Genomic DNA, 22273 nt, shown 5'->3' on the forward strand with positions numbered 1-22273 from the left:
CAGAAAGTCTGAGTCCACCATCTTAGACCAAAACTCTTTGTCATCTATCTTTTTTCAGGTGGACCATGAAATTTGAGATGACTATACCTCCTCTGATTAATGTGTCTCTGACATCACGTAGCACTGCCTTTATGAAGGTCCATAGGATAGTTTTTTCTTAGGGCTCAGTACTAGGGAAAACTCTGATCCTAAAGGCAAAAAAAAAAAAAAAAAAAAGTAACAAGCACTGTGAATTTATATATATATATAAAACTTACTGCTTTTCTTTGTTCTGGCTGCTGGAATAAAGAAACTTACAAAAACAAAACTTACAACTCACCTCAACCTGCTCTCTAAAACCTATATTTATTTCATCCTGTCTTATACCTTTAAAAATTACCCCAAATCTTATTTTTACAAGCGGTGTAAACAAGCATTTTATTCTCTGACCTCTTCCCCAAGGCACTGTGGAACCTGGCTTGTATCCCTGCCTAGGCTTCCTTGGTTACTCCCATGATACCCCTGTTCTTACCAGTTTTTTTTATTACACAAACAACCTACTTTATTCATCTGGGGAAAAAAAAAAAAAAAGCTTAGGTTTTTTTTAAAGAAGAACATGTCAAAATGTCCTTAAACAGCTCAGGACAGCCTGCCATGTAGAATAAGCTTTAGACCAGAAGCCAAAAGATAGATTTCAGCCCTGTCGATACCACTTCCTGAGCGTAGTTTGACAAATGAGCCTCTCTCTGGGCCTGAGAGCCTTACCTGCAAAGAAGTTGGGCGTGATTGCCAAGACTGCTCAGGCTCGAAGGTTTGTGAGGCCATGGAGCATAGCGCAGGTGAGGAAGCAGCGCTAAGACCAGACCACCGGCCTGCCTCGCTCGCCGCAGGCATCCTCGGGCCGTGCTGAATCCATTTCCTCCTTTATAGGAAGATGATGCGGTGAGCAGTGCAGGAGCTCGATCAGTAAGGAGAAAAGACAAACCCATCCAATAGCAGTCACCTCCACAGGCAGTGGCAGGCAGCTGCTGTGACGAGAGCCTGTTGTGCGAGCTCTGGTGCCCAATGACAGACAAGACGCAACTCTGAGGGAGCCAGGGAAACCCCAGATGCAAGGAGCATCTGAGTAACTTGCGTAGCGATAAGCCTTTGCCTCTGAATGCATTCCAGCTACAAATGTACGTCTGCTCATTGTTTTGTATTAACGTCCACTGAAGATGTCGTCTTGAACACTTGTACGTGAAATAAATGTCTACAATAAATGACTCCCGTTGGTTTTTGCCGTAATGCGAAGGGTGTCCTCTATTAAGGGCAAAGAGAAGGTACCCAAGAGGTAATAAAAGGTGACCCCCGTAGCTCAAGGGGATTTCAGAATCTGCCCAGTTCACTGCTGTCCCCCATAGCCAGCAGTGGATCCCTTGGGAGCCCACAGCTATTCCCATGTAGCAGTTCTCTGATGGTTGTCCCAGCCGTTGTCCCAGAACACACTCAGCTCTGACCCTAGAGTGGAATTTGCCTTGGAGGCACACACTGAGTGTGTTCTCAGCAGGGCACGCGCCCACAGCCTTCAACGGTGGAACAAGCCTTCACACGATTTCCCCAGATACACTGTTGCTCCGGGTTTACTATTTGATTTAAAGAATTCTTAGGAGTTCCTGTCGTGGTGCAGTGGAAATGAATCCAACTAGGAATCATGAGGTGGCGGGTTCAATCCGTCGCCTCGCTCAGTGGGTTAAGGACCTGGGGTTGCCATGAGCTGTGGTGTAGGTCACAGACGCAGCTCGGATCTGGCGTTGCTGTGGCTCTGGCGTAGGCTGGTGGCTACAGCTCCGATTAGAACCTTAGCCTGGGAACCTTCATGTGCCACGGGTGTGGCCCTAAAAAGACAAAAAAGACAAAAAAAAAATTCTTAGCCCTTCTTCTCATAACAATTCCAATTCCTTGGATCACAGAGTCAGTGTGGAGATTTTGCCATTTGCTGGATATATTTCTGACTCTACTCAGGAACAGGAGGAAAAACCAAAGGATGGATTTAGAGAGCCAGTTCACCGAAACCTGTTAGATTCCAGGCAAAGTTTATCTCTCACCTGGACTTTAGAAGCAGCTGACTGCAGTAGCACCCAAGGTTCTCAAGAATTATAACTGCTCAGAGTCCGTATCTTAGGTTCCCTGTATGTTTCTATATTTGAGTAAATGCTACAACCTTCTTGGAATAAAAAATAAAGGCTCAGAATATCTGTGTGTGGCATTACATCAGAGTTCTTCCATGAGCTTACCTGGTCTTCCACTCCGTTACAGAGATTGAGGTCTGTGAACCGACTCAGGGCTTGGAATTAGATGAGACACTTTGAATCTCTAAGGCTACAAATTTTCCATCCCTATAAACCAGGAAATTAAGGAGATTAGAAGAATGTGTTTTTCAAACACCAAAAGGAGCATAGTCAAAACTTCTGAACTTCATGATGGGTCCAGGGACTTGGAAGAGAAGGAGTGGTTTGGGGTTCCGAGAGAGGAAAGTGCCTAAGCCTGTTCCGAGGTGGTGGGACTCTGGAGGAGAACGGTGGTGTGGGAAGAGAGATGAGGCCTTGGCCTTAAGGTTTGCTTAGATACATGAGCATGGAGCCCAGAGCGCATGAAGGGGTGCTTGGCATGGACATTGCACCATTGTCTGTAAAGGACCCCTCTTTCCGGAAACCACACTGGCCTTGACACCCGTGACTCCGCTACAGCACATTTCATCTCTGAGGACCACTCCCAACAGCAGCACTTTGTGGTAGACAGGCAACTGGTAGCAGCAGCCGGCAGGAAGTCGAAAGTTAGAACATGAGGACCATCAACAGATGAATGGATAAAGAAGATGGGGGTCCATATAGACAGTGGAATACTATTCAGCCAGAAAAAAAGAATGAAACAATACCATCTGCAGCAACATGGATGGACCTAGAGAATTTCATAGTAAGTGAAGTCAGTCAGATAAAGACAAATACATGATGTGACTTATATGTGGATTCCAAAAAAATGATACAGATGAACTTATTTATGAAACAGACATAGGAAACAATCATATGGTTACCAAAGGAGGAGGGGAGAGGAATAAATTAGAAGTTTTGGATTAACAGATAGACTGAACTATATAAACTGGAGACACAACAAGACCTTACTCTATAGCGAGGGAGCTATAATCAGTATCTTGTAATAACTATAATGGAGAAGAACTTGAAAAATAATATGTGCGTGTGTGTGTGTGTGTGTATATATATATATATATATATATATATATATATAAAACTGAATATATATGTATTTATATGTAACTGAATGGTGTTGCTATATACCAGAAACTAACATAACGTTTTAAATCAACTACAATAGATATCTTTTAATTTTTTAAATAAAAAGTTAGGATATAAAGGCAGAAGATTGGCATCAATCCCTTTTGGATTGCTTAAACTCTCAAGAGTTCTTGGACTGTCTGGTGAGAGAGAGATGCAAGAACGCAATGCAAGGCTTCTCAACAACGTGGCGGGTGAGGACTCAAGCCAATTCTGGCAAAAGGAAATGAGTCAGTATCTGTGCTCCAAGGTCTGAAGTAGCACATGCTGCTGCAGCGGGAAAGACACTAGAGGGTGTGTCCAAAATCCTGGATTCTCAATGAGCTCGGCCACCAGATCACTGTGTGATTATAGTCAAATTATTTAGCTAGTCTCTCTGGGCTTTGGGGTTGGACAGCATGAGTGGTTTCCAACCGTCTCCGCTGAAGAGTCCCAAAGATCCTTATGTGAGGATAGTTGATTGAGAAAAACACATATGTGCGAAGTCCATTTAGAATCTCCTCGCCAGAACTCCACCCCCTTGCCGTGATTCTGATAACTGCAATTTCAAAACCTTTGATTAAAGGATAATAAATAGAAGATTTATCACATCATCCACTTACTAGGTACCAAGCATTGTGCTAATGCTTTACAAGCATCTTTTTTTTTTTTTAATCTTTTTGTCTTTTTTTTTTTTTTGGTCTTTTCTAGGGCTGCACCTGCAGCATATGGAGGTTCCCAGGCTAGGGGTCTAATCAGAGCTGTATCGGCTGGCCACAGCAACAGCCACAGCGACATCCACAGCAATACAGGACCCAAGCCACATCTGCCACCTCCACCATAGCTCACGGCAACACCGGATCCTTAACCTACTGAGCAAGGCCAGAGATCGAACCCGCCACCTCATGGTTCCTAGTCAGATTCGTTAACCACTGAGCCACAATGGGAACTCCCTTTAAAAGCATCTTACTTATTCTCACCAGCATGCTGAAGCAGTTCTCCCATTCGACAGATAAGGAAACTAAGGCTAAGAGAAGTTCAACAGCTTCTTCAAACCTATACAGACAAAAAAAGTGAATATTCTAACATTTAAACTTGGATCTTTCTCAGAATCCACACTCAGAGCAATGACATTTTACTACTGCCATAGAATTCCTAACAGCCTAAAATTCTGTGACCTCCTTGTTCCTGAGAAAACAGGAAGTGGGATTGAGGTACATTTAGGTGATCTGGGTCAATTTTGGATTCTACTCTTTTAGGGTCAGAATGGACTTGGGAGTCATTAGGAGCAGCCTGTGCCATTCTCTCAGCGAATTCTCAGTCCCTTCTATACAGCCAATACTAAGCCAAATAATATGGAGCCAAACAGGAATTTTCCTCTGGAGAACCTAGGGTCTAGAAATTGACCTGAAGACCAGGATTTGAAACCCAATTACAAGTTGGGTGAGAAGTGAGAAGAGTGAGAAGACGTATGATACATGTCTTTCTGTCTCCCTCTTCATGGGGGACTGTGGGGCAAGTAGAAGACAAGGCAGGAGATACACTGTCCCCCATTCAGCCACAGTGACGTGTGACCTGCAGTTAAACACACTTGATCTTAAATGTTTGCTCTACCGATCTCCTAACCATGGGACTCTGGGTAGGATCATCTCTTGGAACCTCCATTGGCTCCCACCGGAAAATGAGTAAGAGCACCTACATGCATTCATTTCCTGGGGCCACCAAGACAAATGACCCCAAGCTTGGTGACTTAAAACAACAGACTTTTTTTTTTTTTTTTTTGGTCTTTTTGCCTTTTTCTAGGGCTGCTCCCGTGGCATATGGAGGTTCCCAGGCTAGGGGTCTAATCAGAGCTGTAGCCACCGGCCTACACAACAGCCATAGCAACATGGGATCCAAGCCAAGTCCGTGACCTACACCACAGCTCACGGCAACGCCAGATCCTTAACCCACTGAGCAAGGCCAGGGACTGAACCCACAACCTCATGGTTCCTAGTCGGATTCATTAACCACTGAGCCAGGACAGGAACTCCACAACAGACATTTAAAAAAATTTTTTTTAAAGCATAGTTGATTGGAAAAAAAAAAAAAAACGGACATTGATTCTCTCATCGTTCTGGGGGTCAGAAGTCTGAAAGCAGGGTGTCAGCAGTTGACGCCCATCCAAAGGCTGCAGGGGAGGAGTCTTCCTTGCCTCTTCTAACTCTTGGGGACTCCAGGTACTGTCATATGACACCACGACTCTGCCTCCCTCCTTCTTCCACATGGCCACCTCCTCTGTGTCTCTGTGTGACCTTTTCTGTCACTCATTGAATTTACAGCCCCCTCTGATCCAGTATGGTCTCCCCTTGACCCTCTCGGTGTAGTTACTTCTGCAAAGCCCTTATTCCCAAATAAGGTCGATGCCTAGTTCCCAAGTGGACATGAATTGGGGGGTCACTATTCAACCCACCACACCTCCTCATAGGATTGTTGTGGGAAGTACATGAGATAATGCAGGTAAAGCATTCAGCACTGTGCCAAGCACATAATAAACACTCAATAAGTGTTAGCTGTACACATGTATGCACGTGTGTATTTGTGTGTGTTTATATGTACATGTGTGTATACACATACATATTTTTACTAGATTGACCAAAGGTTTATTTCATTGTTTATTTCACCAAAGGATATGTTAACTTTTAACATTTTTCACTCCTTGCGAGTGTTCCCATTTGCCTGTTTCTGATTTTAAACTTTTTAACATTTACACATTTTAAACATTTTAACATATTAACATTTCATGTTATTTCCTCCCTTTTCATTTCTTTAGGCTTATTGTTATTCAAATGTGGTTTTAAAAATTTATTATTTTTTTTTTATTTTACGGCTGCATCCATGGCATATGGAAGTTCCTGGGCCAGGGATTGAATTTGAGCTGCAGCTGCAACCCACGCCACAGCTGCAGCAATGCTGGATCCATTTAACCCACTGCACCAGGCCAGGGATGGAACCTGCGCCTCCACAGTGACCCATGTTGCTGCTTAACCCACTGCGCCACGGTGGGAACTCTTCAATTTGTGATTGTCTTTTTCTCCAGAATGTTTTGGATGTTTGGTTATATAATGCTCATTTATTTTCTCAGTAGATCATCTCTTATGAAACTGGTGATTCTCTCCAGTGAGCATTTTCTTCATTTTCACTCAGGTGAGTATTTTGCTCGTCTGGTAGAAGTGGGTGTTGTTTTTGTTAAGAATTCTTTTTCCCTAGCACTTCTTTGCAGTATTAGAATGATCATCTTCCAAAAACTACCCATAGATTCTTAGAAGATAGACACTCTACTTGTAAGGTCTGAGTTCAGAATGAGTCTTTTTATTTTCTATTCTTATTCGTTATACTCATATCTTCCATCCAAATGCCCTTGTCTCTCCAGACATGTATTATGCCTCATTATATATTTCCTTAGGAAATCCTTGCAGCTCTGGCCCACCCCCTCATTCACCCTCATCCCCACCCAGGGTGCAGTGGGGTCAGTCTGTTTTCTGCATAAAACCAGACCCTGGGGAGTTCCCGCTGTAGCTTAGCGGAAACGAATCCAACTAATATCGATAAGGACATAGGTTCAATCCCTGGCCTCGCTCAGTGGGTTAAGGATCTGCCATTGCCATGAGCTGTGGTGTAGGTGGCAGATGTGGCTCAGATCTGGTGTTGCTGTGGCTATGGTGTAGGCCAGCGGCTACAGCTCCGATTCTACCTCTAGTGTGGGAACCTCCATGTGCCGTGGGTACGGTCCTGAAAAAAAAAATTGACCCTGGAGTCTGCTTTTCATCTGAGTCTTAAGGTCTGTGGTCTGAAACTGATTCTGACTGGAGTCCAGGCAGAGATCCAGTAGGTCTGGCTGAGTGGGAGACAGATCTACCCTCTCAGTACCCACCCCAGCCCTGCACTAAGCTGGGCTGCAGCTAACTAGACTGCGGTCAGCTAGGACCCAAGCCGGGCTTCTGCTTCCTCCCCAGCAGTGTCCATTTCTGAAAGGAAAGGCCAGCCTGTGGGGATGCACAAGGGAACACTGGGCTATTTATTGCAAAGCTAGATTGACAGCTCAGGAAGCAGGGAACTAGATCACAAAAGACGCTCTAGAACGGAGGTATTGGGGGGCAAGAGAAGGAGAAAGGGGATGAGGGAAATGAACAGAGATACATAAACAGCCACCTCTTCCAACCATTCTTCTGCTCCTGGGACCTCCCCTGTCAAGAAAAGCTCTTCTGCTGTGCTGCTGCCACCTCCTTCTGGGCGGCGCTGGCAACACATTCCCCAGGCTGAGGTCTCTGACGACCACAAAGGAAGTTGAAGAACCTGGCCCACCTGAGAGGCCAGGCCCAAGTCAGGTGACGCAGGTCACTTGCTCCTCGGGGGCTCTGCCCCAGCAGGAAAGGCAGAGCTGTCTTGTCTGCAGTCCAGGATGGGGCCACTGAGGGCTCCTGGGGCAGCAGGAATCCCACCATCTCAGCTTCACCGTCCCTTTAGAATTAGGCGAGTTTTCCCATCTCCGATAAAGAACCTACCAAAAAAAAAAAAAAAAAAAAAGGAGTTCCCATCATGACGCAGCAGAAACTAGGAATCATGACATTGCAGGTTCAATCCCTGGGCTCGCTCAGTGGGTAAAGGATCTGGTGTTGCCATGAGCTGTGGTGTAGGTCACAGACGTGGCTTAGTGTAGGCGGGTGGCAACAGCTCCAACTGGACCCCTAGCCTGGGAACCTCCATATGCCGTGAGTGCAGCCCTAAAAAGACAAAAAAAAAAAAAACATTGCCCAGTGAGGTCTCTGAGTCTCCAGGAGAGACCCGGCCCTTTATCACAGGTCTCCAGGCCCAAAATTCTCACAGCCAGATCTCCCTGGGGAGAGGGAGACACTCCTCCTGCTGGGTTTCCAACCCTTTTCTGGAAGATGCCCATCTCCACCATTCTGAAAGCATCCAAGAATCATCGGTGATGCTCTCCATCAAGCCATCGGCTAAGCCAGCACCACCGATGCGCGGCGATGCAAGCAGTGTAGATCAGCCCAGCCCAGAGCCTGTCCTCTCCCAGACAGTGGGTGCTGTACCAGCTTGTATACCTGCACAACCTGGAGCAGAAAGAGTGGGGCCCCACAGATCCTCGAGGTTCACAAGAAAAGAGCTGGAGGAGGAGCCAAGCAGATAGGATCCTTCAGATAACAAGACCTACCTCTTTAGCCATTGCATAACTCCAGGGGGCACTGCTCACGTGGTGAATGTGAATGGCCTCTCCTGACATGCGTGCTCTTGGGGGCACCATTTACCTGGCTTTCTAAGTGGCTAGGCTCCCCAGAGGTGTCAGCACCCCTGCGGGGACCTATCCCTCCCCTACTTTCAGTCCATACCCTTGTTCAGGTGAGGCAGATCTCACCCCAACTCCAGGATTAGACACAGGCTCCAAACAGAGCCAATAAAGCTGCCTGGTCCCATGGCTACAGGGATTGATTCAGAGGCAGACACGGCCCAAGTTGGACCAGGCCAACCTTGAGCAGAGCAGACCCAAGACGTGTGTACGAGCTGTAGTTCTGTTTCCAGGTACTAAGCTGCTAAAATGTAAGCCTGGAGGGCCTGATGGGCATCTTTGCCTCTGCTGGAGAGCCTGTCTAAGCATGAAGCCTACACAGAGGACAGTAGAGCCTATGAGAAAGACTAAGCTCTTACAAAGTTGTTTGGGCTCCCACTGAAAGCCAGAGCTACCTGTGCACTTCTCAGTTATGGAAGCCTGTGAGTTGCCCTTTATGACAAAAGCTGTGTTCAGATGGATTTCTGTTGCTTGCGACCAGAGGTCCCAGAGCCATAATCTTTGCGTCTGAAGAAGGCTCCCTCTTCTCTTCATCAAATCCCAGTGAGACCCTAGCCCTCTAGCCCTGGATGCTCTGGAACCAGATGGGCCATGACCCCGTGTCACGGTCCTACCTGATGAGCCCTCCTACAACCAGGCTGGCCAGGAGCGGGCCCAGCCAGTAGATCCAGTGGAAGTCCCAGTAGCTGGCCACCACAGCAGGTCCAAAGGCTCGTGCGGGATTCATGCAGGCTCCAGACACAGCACCGCTGCAAACACCCAGCCACACGGGTCAGCAGAATCCCAACCAAGGACCCCCATTTCCCCCCAGTTCATTTCCCCACCTGGGCCTCACACACCACCTGGAAACCCTCTCGAAGCTACTATATCACGGGGTTCTGGGAGGTTCCAAAGAAGACACAGGTCAAGAGGTTTTTCATACTAGGAGGTAAAAGGCTTGACTCCTTCCTGGGCGGACGGTCTGCCACTCCCACAGACCCTTCTAGAGAAACGGCCAGCAAGGCGCGCCTGTTTACTGATGGCAGGAAAGAAGGTGGAGCTACGCCTTCTCCAAAGTCCAAATGCAAAATCTAGCAGTTGTCAGCTCTATGAACTTTGCGGTCAAGCCGACCTACATTCAACCCAGCCCAGCTGTAACCTTTGTTTAACCTGTCTGTGTTTCATTTGAGGTGAAAGTACACATCTCATCGGTTATTGTCAAGGGTGAATGAGAAAATGCATTTAGAGCCCATGTTTTGCATATTAACCACCCGCAAGTGTTTATTTCATCTAGCTGACCCGGCTGAGGCCTTTGTGGTGCTGTAAGCTGGGGGCCCAGCATCTCCCACAGAGCGACTGGTTCCCAGGATCATCCACCAAGTCCTGGTGCCTGTAACCCCACCCCATTCACTCAAGCTGGGGCCCTCTGTCAAGCCTCACGCTTCCCCTCTGAGCCTTGTCCAGGAGCAGATGCCAAATGCATGTCAGCAGGCTTGTAAGTGAAACCAAAGCCACCAGGGGGCAGCAAAGCACTACCACAACTTTGCACCTGCATTTCCCCAGCTCCCCCTCCCAAAGGAAGACAGCTGGATGGCAGAGCTGGGAAAGGCTAGGCTTGGTTCCATGTGCAAGAGAAGGAAAGGGGTTGCCCTTAGGAAGGAGATCCCTCATCTCCTTTAGCAGGAGCTCTTGTCCCATATCTGTCACTTAATGTGCCACTGCCCAATGACCTTAAGTAAGTCACTTATGTCCTCTCTGAGCCTCAGTTTCCTCATATATAAAAGAGGAGAAATAATCCCCGACCCAACCGGATCTCCTTAATCCCTCTCCAAGACTGAAAGTCTCAAGATAAATGAGACCATGATAGGGATGCTCTTTGTAAGCCCGAGGCTGAAATCTGGCTGCCCACTGGCTGGATAAACAGCCTACAGAAATGTTTTGCTGATATTACAAAAATTAGAAAATTCACATTAAAATCCAGTCTTCTGAATTCCCTGGAATGAAATTAGAAGGTTTAGGAGCCCATATTCCCACATAGAAATAGCTTTTCAGAAGTGCACTGGCGGTGACAAAGGAATCTATTGACAAAACAGAAACAGACTCACAGACAGAGAACAGACTTGTTCCAGGGGCAGTGGGGGGATGGACAGGGAGTTTGGGGTTGGTAGATGCAAACTATTCCATTTAGAATAGATAAGCAGGAGTTCCCGTTGTGGCGCAGTGGTTAACAAATCCGACTGGGAACCATGAGGTTTCGGATTTGATCCCTGGCCTTGCTCAGTGGGTTAAGGATCCGGCATTGCCATGAGCTGTGGTGTAGGTTGAAGACGCGACTCTGATCTGGCATTGCTGTGGCTCTGACGTAAGCTGGTGGCTATAGCTCTGATTCGACCCCTAGCCTGGGAACCTCCATGTGCCGCAGGAAGTGGCCCTAGAAAAGGCAAAAAGACAAAAAAACAAAAACAAAAACAATGGATAAGCAATGAGGTCCTACTGTACAGCACAGGAAACTATCCAGCCTCCTGGTATAGAACATGATGGAAAACAATATTTAAAAAGTAGGGAGTTCCCATCGTAGCTCAATGGTAATGAACCCAACTGGTGTCCATGAGGATGCAGGTTTGATCCCTGGACTCAGTGGGTTAAGGATCCCACATTGCCATGGCTGTGGTGTAGGCTGGCAGCATATATTTTATATATATATTTGATATATATATATTTGATATATATACATATATAGTTTATATATATTTATATATAATATATTTTATATATATATAAAACTGGGTCACTGTTGTACAGCAAAAATTGGCACAACATTGTAAATCAACTATATTTAATAATAAAAAAAAAAGAACTGCATGGTGGTGGCCTGTGTAAATACCACAGTCCCCACCACTCCCTGCTGTCTGCCTCATGCCAGCCCACTCCCCTTGCCCCCGGACCATTTGAGTCTGTGACCTCCAGCGCTGAGCCTGGGCCCCTGCCTGAGCACTGGAGTCCCACAGCCCAGGGGCACTCACCCCGCCAGGATATCCACGGTGACAGAGAAGCCGATGGAGAATGGGGCCAGAGGACCCTGTGTCTTCTTGTTGATGGCACCCATGCACACGGCCAGCACCAGCAGTGTCGTCAGGATGATCTCTGCCACCACTGCCCCTACCACCTGCCCCGGCTCCTGGACCGTCACAAAGGCTGCCCCAGACGCATTCCAGAACCTCTCCTCAGGACTCACTGCCTGCAGAGACATGTGCTCAGCCTCAGCTGGGAGCTGAGAGGAGGGACCCTATCCTTGAAAGCTGGGAAGGGTCAAAGGCAGTCAGACATACTGGATCTGCATCCCTGCCCCACCACTTCCTGCTGTGTGGCTTTGCCTGAGCTACTGGACTTCTCTGAGCCTCATTCTGCTCATCTGTGAAAAAGAGTTAACCCAGCAGTGCCCCAGGTGGGGTGAGGCTGAAGCAGATGCCACTTAGATGACCCTCTTTGAGAGCCAATACCAGCGCACCTTACTTTGACAAACTCTGCAAACACATGGCCAGCCCCCTAAAAGGCCCCTTCCAAGGGACCAAGATGAGCCCTGAACTTTAAACTCCACTGGCTTCCCAGGAAATCAGCCTTGGGGTCTTCACGGCCCCTGGGGAGGGAGGATGGCAGGGCAGACAAGCTTCTGCACCCAGGACCCTAATCTGGGCTGGGCTTTGCTGCTCCCCTGAATTTGGGCAAGGTCCTGCCTTCTCTGTGCCTCTGCTTCCTCCTCTGTGAAGTGGGGGTGATAATAATAATAATAATAACAATAATAATAATAATAATAATAGCCCCGATGGTGAGTGAGCGCCCTCTATGGACCGACACTGGCTTCAGGTGAAGCAGGACCCTCTTGAGTTGAAGGAGAGGCGTGCCCTCCACGGCTGGGCGGGGCCCTCTCCAGAAGGGCAGCTGCTGCCCCCCCACACGGGTCTCCCTTGTGTTGGACAAGCTTGCAAGAGGCCCCGCCTGAGGGCGCTTCTGGCCTCTGCTTTCCACTGAGAAGCAGTGTAGGAAGATTCTGGGCTCTGTTCTATACAGACGGGGGAACACAGGTCTCAAAGGACTGGGGGCCTGAGAAGATCAAGGCAGGGAAGACAGCAAAATGGGATTCGAGACCAAAGTCTGCAATGGGTGGTGTTTAGAGCCACAGAAGAAGCCCCGCCTGCCAAGGGCCAGGCTACCAGGGCGCCTCCTCCCCCCTCCCCCCTCCCCCCTTCCATCTCCCGGATCCCACCTCCCACCTCCACCCCCCCACCTCCCACCTCCCACCATCTTGAAGAGCCCCTGGTTGAGACTTAAGAAGAGCAGGAGGAAGAGAGAGAAGGGAAGAAGGAAAAAGGGAAGTCAGGCAGGCAAAGAGGGAGGAAGAAGGCCCTGCCTGGCACGAAAATCCTGTGGCTGAGAGGAAGAGCCAGCCTTCTGCTGGGATGAGAAGTCCATTGAGACTGCCCATCAAAGGAACAGTAACTCGGTTTTTTGGTTTGTTTTTCTTTTTTGGCCACCCCATGGTATATGGAGTTCGCAGGCCAGGGATCAGATCTGAGGTGCCATCGCGACCTGCGGCACAAATTTAACCTTTAACCCACTGTGCCCGGCTGGGGATGGAGCCTGAATCCTGACGCTGCAGAGATGCTGCGGATCCCGTTGCAACATAGCGGGAATTCTCAGAGTGACTCAGTGTAAAGACAGGACGACTGGAGAACACAGAGAGGTTGGTTCAGGAATGTCTCAGGGAGAATAATCACATGCCTCCTTTACCCTCAGTGGGTATTTAGTGAGAGATGTTTGCGGAATGAATGTAAAATGAATGGAGAGTTCCCATTGTGGCTCAGCAGTAATGAACCTGACTAGTTTCCATGAGGATGCAGGTTCGATCCCTGGCCTCGCTCAGTGGGTTACAGATCCGGCACTGCCGTGAGCTGTGAGATAAGTCACAGATCTGGTGTTGCCATGGCTGCGGTGTCGGCCGGTGGCTACAGCTCTGATTCAACCCCTAGTCCAGGAACTTCCATGTGCCTCAAGTGTAGCCCTAAAAAGAAAAACAAAAAGTGAATGAAGGCATGAATGAATGAATGCAAAAAAATTAGGATTATCTGAAGCCAGAAATGGACTCAGGAAGAGAAACCTCAAGTCCTGAATTCTGCTTCCTGGTCTCTCCAGGGAGGGCTGTGTCCAGATAGGGACAGAACAGGGTGGGTTTGGAGGAAACCAAAGGCCCTTTGAGTGTCCCCTCCCCAGTAGAAACGGTTCACCCAGTCCCATTGGAAGCAACAGGAGAAGAATTGGACCGTCTCCACCCCCCCCCACTCACTCCAGTAGCCCCATCAGAGCCAAAGCCCCCGGCCCAGCCCCCTTGGGCTTCACCCACCTTGGCCAAGGCGGCCCCGATCAGCCCCCCGCACAGCTGGGAGATCCAGTAGGGAAGAAGCATCGTCAGGTGGAGACCTCCGACCAGCATGGCTGCCAGGGACACCGCAGGGTTGAAGTGTCCGCCACTGTCCCCCACGAGAGCAGAAGGGGTTGTAAGGCCAAGGCCCATCCACTGTGTCCCCTCAGTCCCCCGGGCGGCCAGAGTCAACTAGGGGCTGGCCCAAGCAGAACGCCCGTTTCCACTGAGGTGCCAGGTGGTGGGGCCGGGGATACAGGGGAGGCCTGGGAGGGGAGGGCAGCTCTGCCTCCTCCTGCCCCAGACCCAGGATGGCCCAGAGGAAGCATGAGACCCCGGGCTTCAAGTCCACAGCCCAAGAGGGGCATCCTGGCCTCCCCTTAGAAGTAACCAGGCCCTGAGCCACAGCTCCTGATTGGTTGAACTACTCAGCCACTAAAATTCCTGTTTTTGGTCTGAAGGTGTGATTAGCATTGAGTATATAATTGAGACTAGAAGTTCATGGAAGTGGCATTGGGGATCAGGAGTGAGGTCAGAGTTTGACGATTAAGTTGGGAATTGAGGTCTGGAGTTTGGGATGTGAAGGAGAGGTAGACAAAGCCGAACCTAGAGCCAAAGGGCAGGTTCCAGGTGGCTCCATTGGGCAGGCTGCATTGGTTATGGGTAAAGAGCCTGTCTTTTGACCAAGATGCTCAACCAGCCCAGGTCCCAGAGCCAGGAGGCCCCTCGGTGCCCTGCTACCCCCATGAATATCCTGTCCAATCCCACTCAGATGGAGGAGCTATCCTGAAAGGTTAGTCCCCCAGATGCCTCAGGTGCATGGAATGAACACTCCCCAGTAAGAGGGACAGTGACCCCCAGACCCCCCCATGTCATCCCAGAGGTTTCGAACCCACCAATGGGCCTGCCCATCCCCAGTGGACACAAGGCATTGAGCTGAGACTGGACCGAGGACCACAGCTCTGGACACAAGGACTTGTTCTAACATGTCTGGCCCAGCCCTGTGCACAAATGGTTGAATAAAAAGGCTGGTATTTTGTTCCCATCGTGATTCGTTAAAATCTGACTAGGAACCATGAGGTTGCAGGTTCGATCCCTGGCCCTGCTTAGTGGGTTAAGGATCCGGCATTGCCGTGAGCTGTGGTGTAGGTCGCAGACCTGGCTCGGATCCCGCGTTGCTGTGGCTCTGGCATGGGCCAGCAGCTACAGCTCTGATTCGACCCCTAGCCTGGGAACCTCCATGTGCCACGAGAGCGGCCCTAGAAAGGGAAAAAAAAAAAAAAAAAAAAAAAAAAAAAGGCCGGTATTACAGGTAGGCAGTTTCCTGCATTGCATAAGACCTGTTTCCAGCCAGCCAGTCTGGGTTCAAACCCTAGCTTTGCCACTGAAGAGCTGTGTGACCTTGGGCAAGTTATATAACCCATCTGTGCCTCCGTGATCCCGACCTCATAAAGGCTGTTGCAAAGATCACTGATGATCACCTACATGGGAAAAGAATCTGAAAAAGAATGGATGTCTGTACACATATAAGGGAATCACTTTGTGGCACAGCAGAAATGATCAAAGCATTGTAAGTCAACTATACTTCAATCAAACTTTAAAACATGAAAAGATAAGTAATGCGTGATCACACAGAGTGTTACATACATAGTACTCAGTAAATATTAGCTATTATTCATCTCCTCATCTAGACCATGGCCCAGAGGGAGGTTCAGGTACGTTCCCAGATCACCCAGCTAAGCAGTGACAAATGCTGCCTTCAACCCCACGCCTCGTGGAACCAAGACTGCGTTTTTTCATTCCACCTGCAGCTTCCCTTAGATGTTTAAGGAGAAATGCTAAAGTTTTCTTTCCATTCCGCTTTTCAGGGAAGCAATATTTTTTTTTTTAAATGGCCGCACCTGCAACATATGGAAGTTCCCAGGCTAGGGGGTTGAACTGGATCTGCAGCTGCCGGCCTACACCACAACCACAGCAACACTGGATCCAAGTTGTATCCGTGACCTACATGGCAGCTTGTGGCAATGCTGGATCCTTAACCTACTAGTGAGGCCAGCGATCGAACCCGAATTTTCACAGACACTATGTCGGGGTTCTTAACCCACTGAGCCACAAGGAAGCTCCAGAAAAAAAGACATTTTGATTTCCCTATTCAGATCTGTTTTCTGTGCAAGATTAAGTGTAGACCAACCATGCTCTAGTTCCCCTTGCCAAGTGCCCCATCTGAGACATTCATCACTGTGGCTGGTTCTCCTGGGAGCCCACCACCTCTAGGTGGAGCCCCCATCCAGGGGAAGGCCATGCAAGAGGAGCCCCTCGGCGCCCTCCCTGCCCTGTGGTGGGTTCTTCTGCACAGCTCTGCTTCCCCTTGGGCTGGAGCGAAAACCCCGTCCCAGTGTGAACACAGCAGCCAACAGCGACTGAGCACTTGCTCTGGACAAAGCCCTTCACATCGTTTCACTCTCCCGCCTCCCCCGTGGGGTGTTGGATTTGAGCCAGACAGCTGGAATGTGCCTCCTGGCTCTGCCATGAAACTTGGGATGAATTACCTGGCTTCTGTCCTTCATCGCTGGAAAAGGAGGTTAGTAACTGTACCTACTCCATGGGGTTGTTGGGAGAATGAAATGAATTGCTGTTTGCCAAGTGCTTGAATAGAAGAGTTTATGGTGGGCACTATACCTGTGTTGTCTTGGGAAATAAGACATAGAAAATACTCTACTGGAGCTCCCGTTGTGGCACAGCAGAAACGAATCCGACTAGGAACCATGAGGTTGCCGGTTCGATCCCTGGCCTTGCTCAGTGGGTTAAGGATCCAGTGTTGCCGTGAGCTGTGGTGTAGGTTGCAGACGTGGCTTGGGTCTGGCGTGGCCGTGGCTGTGGCGTAGGCCAGCGGTTATAGCTCCGATTCGACCCCTAGCCTGGGAACCTCCATATGCATCGGATACAGCCCTAAAAAAGACAAAAAGACCAAAAAAAAAAAAAAAAAGAAGAAGAAGAAGAAGAAAAGAAAAAAGGAAAGAAAATGCTCTACTGTTCCCATTTCAAAGTGTGGATTTAAAAAGTGACCCACCCAAAGCCACAGAGCTGGCAGGCTGAAAATCAAGAATCCTAACCCAGGCAGCCTGACCCTCCAGTCTACACCCACATTGTTTTTCTTTTTTCTTTCTTTCTTTTTTTTCTTTTTAGGGCTGCACCTGCAGTACATGAAAGCTCCCAGGCCAGGGGTCGAATCAGAGCTGCGGCGGCTGGCCCACGCCACAGCCACAGCACTATCAGATCTAAGCCACATCTGCAAACCACACCACAACCTGTGGCAACACAGGATCCCTTAACCCACTGAGTGAGACCAAGGATCGAACATGCATCCACAGGGACACCGGTTGGATTCTCAACCTGCTGAGCCACAATGGAAACGGGCCCCTCCACCCCCCCGGTCCCCAATCTTATCCACACTGCTCTTGGGCTCCTGGGCATGTGCCCAGGATCCCTGCAACAGCTCAGTCCCCAGGTTGGAACCAGGCTGAGTGCTCTGAGCTGTTCTCACCTGATGTTCCCCAGCGTGGCAATGACGAGGCCCAGGGCCAGCCCGTGGGCCAGTGCCGGCTGCAGCAGCCCAGTGTCCGGCCTATTCTCAATGACCGACAGGCAGCCGATGAAGATGAAGAGGGCCGAGCCCAGCAGTTCGACCAGGCAGGGCTGCAGGTATCGCTCATACCAGCCCTCGCGCCACCTGCCCCCCTTGCTGGGCTCCTTCACCTTGATGCCCCCAAACTCCAGGTCACACATGGAGGCAGCTGCCTGCAATTGGGAAACGGGAGAGGGACACAGGTGGGAGGGGAGCCCCCAAAGAAGCCCCCGGTGCCCTAATCTTGGATGAATTCCCAGCACCCGCTCGGATGCCCAGGCTGCAGAGGAAGAGGCTCACGGTGGACTTACCTCTGCAGACATCAGAGCTGAGGCGCGTGTGGACAGGGCTGTCACCTGAGCTGGCTGGGACACCCGCACCTGCTCTCCCGGCCAGGACTCACTTATCTCCAGGACGGGGGCTGCCAGCCCATTGCAGGCTCTGCCTCTTTTAAAGGGCTGCACAGGGTGTTGAGAAAGCAATAAGGCTCAGTGGGAGGTGGCCCTGAGGCTCAGAAAAGGAAATCTTTTTTTTTTTTTTTTTTTCCATCTCAACTGGGTAGGGCAAGGGGTGAGTGAGGATTGCTGAGCTTTCTGCCAACAGGAAAAGGCGTTGGTTGGCTCAGCTGTCACCTGGAGAGGGTGCCAGCTCTTCCTGGGCAGGGATAGAGGGTCCAGCTCCCCGCTCCCTGGCTCCCACGGTCACCAGGGTCCCGAGGAGACCCACCTATGTGAGTGAACATGAGGAGGGCCCCACCAGATCGAGACCACACATGGGAAGTAAACTCATCTTCAGTGATGTTTCCAAGGGGGTCTCCTCGTATCTGAGGACCCTACACCTCCACGCGCTCAAGCGGATCAGCTGATCCAGGGCTGAGGGTGTAGACAGACGGTTGGCCCCTGAGGCAGCAGAGGCAATGGTAAAGCCTGCAGACTTTGTCAGGAGGCTGCCTGGATTTCAATCCCAGCTCCTCTGTGAAGCAGATGAATAAACTCTCTGCCCCCTTTGTTTTCTCTCCTTTGAATCATGCATAATAGTAGCGGTACCAATGACATGGGGTTCTTCTGCTTTTCATTTATGTACTTATTTTGTCCTTTTAGGGCCGCACCCTTGGCATATGGAGGCTCCCAGGCTAGGGGTCTAATCGGAGCTGCAGCCACCAGCCCACGCCACAGCCACAGCAACGCAGGATCCAAGCTGCATCTGCGATCACACCCCCACTCACGGCAATGCTGGATCCTTAACCCACTGAGTGAGGCGAGGGATTGAACCCACAACCTCATGGATACAACCAGGTTCTTTACCCCTGAGCCACAGCGGGAACTCCTGGTGTTGTGTAAATGAGTTAATAAAGTGCTTATGACAGTACCAGACACATGATAGGCACAATACCAGTGCCTGCTGATTTAGAACATATATTTATGTCCACTGAAATTTATTGAGCACCTACCTGCCAGGCACTGGGTTAAGCACCTTCTATGCATTTTATTTAAACGTCACAACAATGCAGTGAGGCAGCTAGTATTGTTAGAGCCATCTTACAGATGCAGAAGTGGAGATTCGGGAAATTAAACCTCCCAGGATCAATAGTTTTGTGATTGCAGAACTTGGGGGCTAAGTCACAAAAGGACAGATACTGTGTGATTCCACTGATATGAGCTCCCCAGGGTAGTCAGATGCATAAAGACTGAAAATAGTAGGTGGCTGCCTGGGCCTGGGAGGAGGGGTGAGTGGGGCATTATTTTGGGGGGAGGGCATTATTGATTAATGGGTACAGAGTTTCAGCTGGGGAAGGTGAGAAAGTTCTGGAGATGGTTGGTGGTATGGTGACACCATAATGTGACTATGCTTGATGCCATTGAACTATATACACTTAAAAATGGTTAAACTGAACAATGTTGGGTTATGTGTATTTTCCCATAATTGAAAAAAAAAAATCATGTCCACTGCTGCTTCTCTAAGGTGATGGATGGATGGATGCATGCATGGATGATGGAAAAAAGAGCTAGTTGAAAAGACAGGCAGATGGATAGATGGAAGGAAGGGAGGGAGGAAAATGGATTTTCTTGTTCATCCTTTCAAGAAATATTGAAATACCTCCTGTGAACCAGTCATTGCCCTAAGAGCTGGCAAGAAATGTGGCAGTGAACAAGACAGACAAAGATGCTCTTTAGTGCCCATAACTATGATCTGAGTGCTGTATGTATAGAGAGAGAAGTAATGCCAGGGATAAGAGAACTTGATTTATTTATTTTTGTTATTTTTTAAAATGATTTTTATTTTTTCCCTTATAGTTGGTTTATAGTGTTGTGTCAATTTTATACTGTACAGCAAAGTGACCCAGTCATTCATATATGACCCAGTCATATTCATATATGACCCAGTCAGTCATATATATTCTTTTTATCACATTATCATGCTCCATCATAAGTGACTAGATATAATTCCCAGTGCTCTACAGCAGGATCCCATTGCTTATCCACTCCAGATGCAATAGTTGGCATCTATTAACCCCATATTCCCAGTCCATCTTGCTTCCTCCCACTTCGCCTTGGCAACCACAAATCTGTTCTCCAATCCTGTGAGTTTCTTTTCTGTGAAAAGTTTCATTTGTGCCTTACGTTAGATTACAGATGTAAGTGATATCATGAGGTATTTGGCTTTCTCTTTCTGACTTACTTCACTCAGTATGAGAATCTCTAGTTCCATCCATGTTGCGGCAAATGGCATTATTTTGTTCTTTTTTATGGCTGAGTAGTATTCCATTGTGTATATATACTACATAGCTCTTAATCCATCCATTTAGGTTGTTTCCATGTTTTGGCTATCGTGACTAGTGCTGCAATGAATATACAGGTGCATGTGTCTTTTTCAAGGAAAGTTTGATGTGGATATATGCCCAAGAGTGGGATTGCTGGGTCATATGATAGTTCTATATTTAGTTTTCTGAGGTACCTCCACACTGTTTTCCACAGTGGTTGTAGCAATTTACCTTCCCACCAACAGTGTGGGAAGATTCCCTTTTCTCCACATCCTCTCCAGCATTTGTTATTTGTGGACTTATTAAAGATGGCCATTCTGACAGATGTGAGGTGGTACCCCATGGTATTTTTGATTTGCATTTCTCTAATAATCACTGATGCTGAGCATTTTTTCATGTGCTTGTTGGCCATCTGTCTGTCTTCTTTGGAGAAATGTCTCTTCGGGTCTTCTGCCCCTTTTTCAGTTGGGTTGTTGGTTTTTTCACTGATGAGTTGTATAAGTCGTTTGTATATTTTAGAGATGAGGCCCTTGTCAGTTGTATCATTTGAACCTATTTTCTCCCATTCCATAGGTGGGGATAAGAGAATTTTAATGAAAATTCCCACCATTGATTGACAACTAATGCTGTGCTAAGCACTCTGTGTGTATTCACAACCACCAACAACAATACAGGTCCTACGACTTCTTATCCTTATTCAGATGATAAAAACAAGGTACAAAGAGTAACCTGCCCAAGGTCATATAGATAAAAATATCTGCTTCAGGATGGAAGCAAAGGTCTCTGAACAAGGGTTTGACAGTTGGCTGAGAGCTCTTTCCAGCTCAAGGCCTCTACCAAACTGCACGTTTCAGGGCTGCTCTCTTGCTGATTATCTCGAGGACTGTTCTCTCCCCCTCTGAACCCACTGCACATTGTACAGGATGTTTCTCAGACCCTTCCTCCCGTGTCCCTGCAAATGGCAACATAAGATTGTCATCCGTCAGCTTCCCCATCTCCTTCCCTCTTGGCCCAAGTCCTGCCAAGTGCTGCTTCCAGAGTGTTTCTCTCCTGTTTTCACCCAGGCCCTCATCAGTTTTTGCTTAGTCTCTTGAAAAATAAATCAAACATTTATTTTACATCTGCCAGATGCAGACCTGGCAGGGAACACCTCGCATGCAGTCCTTCCATAATTAACATCTACTCCACTCACAGGTAGGAACTTCCGGCTGCTGCTGTGACTACAATAACTCTTCCTCTGGTCTTCTTGTCTCCCCCAATTTTCATGCTTTAGAATTTCATTGAAGGACATTTTCAGTTTCTTTCTTTTTGTGTGTGTGTGTGTTTTTAGGACCACACCCACAGCATATGGAGGGTCCCAGGCTAGGGGTCCAATCGGAGCTGTGGCCACCAGCCTACACCACAGCCACAGCCATGCCAGATCCGAGCCACATCTGCAACCTACACCACAGCTCACCGCAACGCCGGATCCTTAACCCACTGAATGAGTCTAGGGATCGAACCTGCAACCTCATGGTTCCTAGTCAGATTCTTTCTGCAGCGCCACGTCAGGAACTCCTCAGTTTCCTTTGAAACCGGCAGCCAGCAGGGCACAGTGTGGCACTTGCATCTGGGCTTGGGAATCAGGCTCCTCCACGTTGGCCCCCTAGCTTCTCTCTCAGCCTCAGTTTCCTCATCTATAAAAGTTGCCTAATGGGGGGACCCATCCCCATAAGGTGGTTGTGTGGATTCAATGAGACTGTGTCTTTGCACAGTGTCCATCTCACAGCAAGTGCGCAGTAACTAGTAGCTCTTTACTATGATGTGCATTCGTCAGCATAGGCCAACCTGGGTAACAAATAACCCCAATATTTCAATGGCTTCA

General features: G+C 48.5%; 1 protein-coding gene across 1 annotated transcript; it reads right to left on the bottom strand.

Moving 5' to 3' along the window:
• Positions 1 to 7755: 7755 nt before the first annotated feature.
• Positions 7756 to 17983, bottom strand: AQP8 (aquaporin 8). Its single transcript, NM_001112683.1, is given in 6 exon segments — positions 7756 to 7830; positions 9243 to 9377; positions 11631 to 11845; positions 14006 to 14132; positions 17568 to 17821; positions 17960 to 17983. Coding segments are annotated over 6 exon segments (792 nt in total). The 5' UTR covers positions 17972 to 17983; the 3' UTR covers positions 7756 to 7781.
• Positions 17984 to 22273: the final 4290 nt, after the last annotated feature.

This window comes from Sus scrofa, chromosome 3 (genome assembly GCF_054392235.1).
Source record: "Sus scrofa isolate SSC_HxYL_T2T_F1_AM1 chromosome 3, Sscrofa_HxYL_maternal_Yorkshire_Landrace_v2.0, whole genome shotgun sequence".
Taxonomy (NCBI): domain Eukaryota; kingdom Metazoa; phylum Chordata; class Mammalia; order Artiodactyla; family Suidae; genus Sus; species Sus scrofa.